At 35.0% G+C, this 3,015-nt stretch overlaps 1 protein-coding gene across 1 annotated transcript; it reads left to right on the top strand.

Moving 5' to 3' along the window:
- The first annotated feature begins 340 nt into the window (after nucleotides 1-340).
- Nucleotides 341-1,703, top strand: LOC110737812 (cytosolic sulfotransferase 5-like). Its single transcript, XM_021918158.1, has one exon. It carries the CDS (start codon nucleotides 439-441, stop codon nucleotides 1,456-1,458), a length of 1,020 nt encoding a protein of 339 aa, XP_021773850.1. The 5' UTR covers nucleotides 341-438; the 3' UTR covers nucleotides 1,459-1,703.
- Nucleotides 1,704-3,015: the final 1,312 nt, after the last annotated feature.

Here is a 3,015-nt window from a genome sequence, read left to right as displayed (position 1 = left end):
TGGAAATGTTGTTACTCAAGCATATACACGTAGACGTGCGAGTGTGGCAAAGCTGTTGAGTCAACATAAATGCTATTATCTAAATGCCCCAGGTTTAATAATGGAAAAGACTGTTTTACTCTGTTGGTTGACGAAACAAGTTGATCAAATTGATCAACTTGTATTTTGCGCACATGTCTAAGCTAAGTCTGCATCATGGCCGACATTGCAATTTTGAACCATGAGGTGACAAAGAAAAAAGCATAATACTTGAACTTTAATTATTTGGAATAAAATAAGTGAAAATAGTTTACAGAGTAGTTACAAAGGTGTAGGCCAACGTGGGGTTAGTATATAACAATACGATAGTAACATAAGACAATTCATAAAAAAAACAATTTCAAGCTAAGAAGTGCAATAGCTGAAATCCACAAAAAATTAGAAAAATACCGAAACACAATGAACCCTCCTATAATTGTGAAACATGATGAGAAAAATACCAACCAAGAAGAAATAAATGAAACATTATCACTAACAAATCTTCCAAAACACACAGAAATTCCTGGTCTTGAACTTTCATTTTACCAAGGATGTTGGCACGTCTCAAGAATGCTTCCCTCAGTTATCAAAGTTCAACAAAAATTCCAAGCTCAAGACACAGACATTATCTTAGTTAGCAAGCCAAAATGTGGCACAACTTGGTTAAAATCTTTGGTATATTCTATTATTCATCGTACCGAGTTTACCTATACCAATCACCCTTTGCTTACCCATAACCCTCATGAATTAGTACCCTTTTTGACAAATTTTTATACGGGTGATGATCATAATGCTCTTGGTTTAAACCAAATTTCCTCCCCTAGGATTTTCGCGACGCATGACCCTTATGTAACTCTTAATAAGTCCATGAAGGAGAGCGCGTGCAAAATAGTGTATATAGCTCGAAATCCATTTGATGTGCTAGTTTCAGGGTGGCACTTCACTTCATCGAATGAGCTAGTGAAAAGTAAGAATGGTGTTTCCTTTGAAACTTACTTTGATTTATCTTGTAGGGGTATGGAACCCGGTGGACCACATTGGGATCATGTTTTAGGCTACTGGAAGCAAAGTTTGGATACGCCGAATAAGGTGTTGTTTTTAAAGTACGAAGATTTGAAGGAAGATGGGGTCGTAGAGCTGAAGAGATTGGCAAAGTTCTTAGGGTGTGAATTCTCCTTAGAGGAGGAAGAACAAGGGGTTATTGAAAAGATTTTAGAGCTGTGTAGCTTGAAAAATTTGAAGGAATTGGAGGTGAATAAGACGGGAATACTTAAAACATCGAAATTATCTAATTTACAAAATAAGACTTTTTTCCGAAAGGGGGAAATTGGTGATTGGGTTAATCACTTAAGCCCTCTCATGTTTGAACGATTGGATCAAGTGATAAAACTGAAGTTTGCGGGTTCTGGATTGGAATTCAAAATTCATCCTTCCAAGTAATTTTAGTGTTTTCAAGTTATTGAATCAATTTCATGTCAAAAAAAAAAAAATTGTTACTTTGTTCTTCTTAGGTATAATGAATCAATAATCGTATTAGTGGATCTTCCTATGAGAAGGCTCTTTCATCCCTTTATCTATTGGTGTTTCTATATGTCCTTATGTTTGTGTAATCTTATCTTGCTTTGACAAAATTTTCTCATTTGCCTAGCAAAAATAAATAAAAGTTTTAGTATTGTATAAGGCCCTATTCTTTAGAGCTGCCCTGCTTTGCTCTGCTCTGGAATAAATATAATAATTATAATATTTTTAAAATAAATAATTTATAATAGTAATAATAATTTATAATTAATATTTAATAATAATAATTAATAATTCACAATAAAAATTATTAATATTTATAATAATATTAATTAGTAATAATTTATACAATTTCTAAATATATATTGATCATAATAATAACACATAATATTTTTTTCACAAGAGAATAATAATACTTCATATTTAATAATAAAACTAAAATATTATTTTATTCGGATGCATACGCTTGGCATACCAATCATTTAACATGATGCGAATATAGGAGTAGCAAATTCAACTATGCTTGCACAATAGCGCAAAGATAGTATGGTCAAAGTGCGACATCGTATAGCACGCCGAATTTGGAGGGCTAATCGATCGGAAAGCGACAATGAAGGTGATGACAATGAAGATCAAAGCGACAACGAAGATGATGAAAATGAAGATCATATGGAAGTAGATGGTTAATTTACCACGATGTTAAACTCTTATCTAATTATGTTCCTATTTTGATATGTGGTTGTAATAATTTGAAGATGTTAAACTATTGTCTTTTATTTTTCTACTATTAACATATGTTAAAGATGATACACATCTATTTATGTTTTCATTCACCTAAATCAATGGTATGCACTTGTTAATAATAATAATTATAATAATAATAATAATAATAATAATAATAAATATGCTTGGCTCCCAACACCTTATGGATTGCTTGGGTGGTGCTGCAGTTGCTATTTCGGATGAGTTGGTAGACTCTATAATGCAGGTGGTTAATCTCTTTCTCGCTGGGAAATATCCTGATGTGTTGGGAGAATACATCGCCAGTGCTCCTCTCACGCCACTTGTTAAGCCTGGTGGTGGTATTCGACCTATTGTTGTGGGTACTGTTTGGAGGCGTCTGGTTTCAAAGGTTGGGGCTGCTTTAATTGGTCCGCGTCTGGGAAACTATTTAGGAGGTCTTCAGTTTGGTGTTGGTGTGCCGGCGGGTGGTGAGGCTATTCTTCATGTTGTTAATCGTTTGGTTGAGGCTCGTGGTGGTGATGTTGGCCTCTCTATGTTGCTAGTGGATTTCCGGAATGCCTTTAATTTGGTTAATCGTACGACTTTACTGCGTGAGGCCCGTCTCCGTTGTCCAGCTCTCTCGCGTTGGGTTGAACTCTGTTACTCTACTCAAGCTAGACTGTTTTATGGGGAGCATACCTTAAGGTCATGTCAAGGTGTGCAGCAGGGTGATCCTCTTGGCCCTTTGCTTTTTGC

This window comes from Chenopodium quinoa, unplaced genomic scaffold (genome assembly GCF_001683475.1).
Source record: "Chenopodium quinoa cultivar QQ74 unplaced genomic scaffold, ASM168347v1, whole genome shotgun sequence".
Classification (NCBI taxonomy): domain Eukaryota; kingdom Viridiplantae; phylum Streptophyta; class Magnoliopsida; order Caryophyllales; family Amaranthaceae; genus Chenopodium; species Chenopodium quinoa.
The sequence above is the reverse complement of the archived record's forward strand: the minus strand, read 5'-3'. Positions and strand labels throughout refer to the sequence as shown.

Bases quoted from the DNA above. Each gene is read 5' to 3' on its own strand.
- LOC110737812 (XM_021918158.1), top strand. From the start codon at position 439: ATGAACCCTCCTATAATTGTGAAACATGATGAGAAAAATACCAACCAA.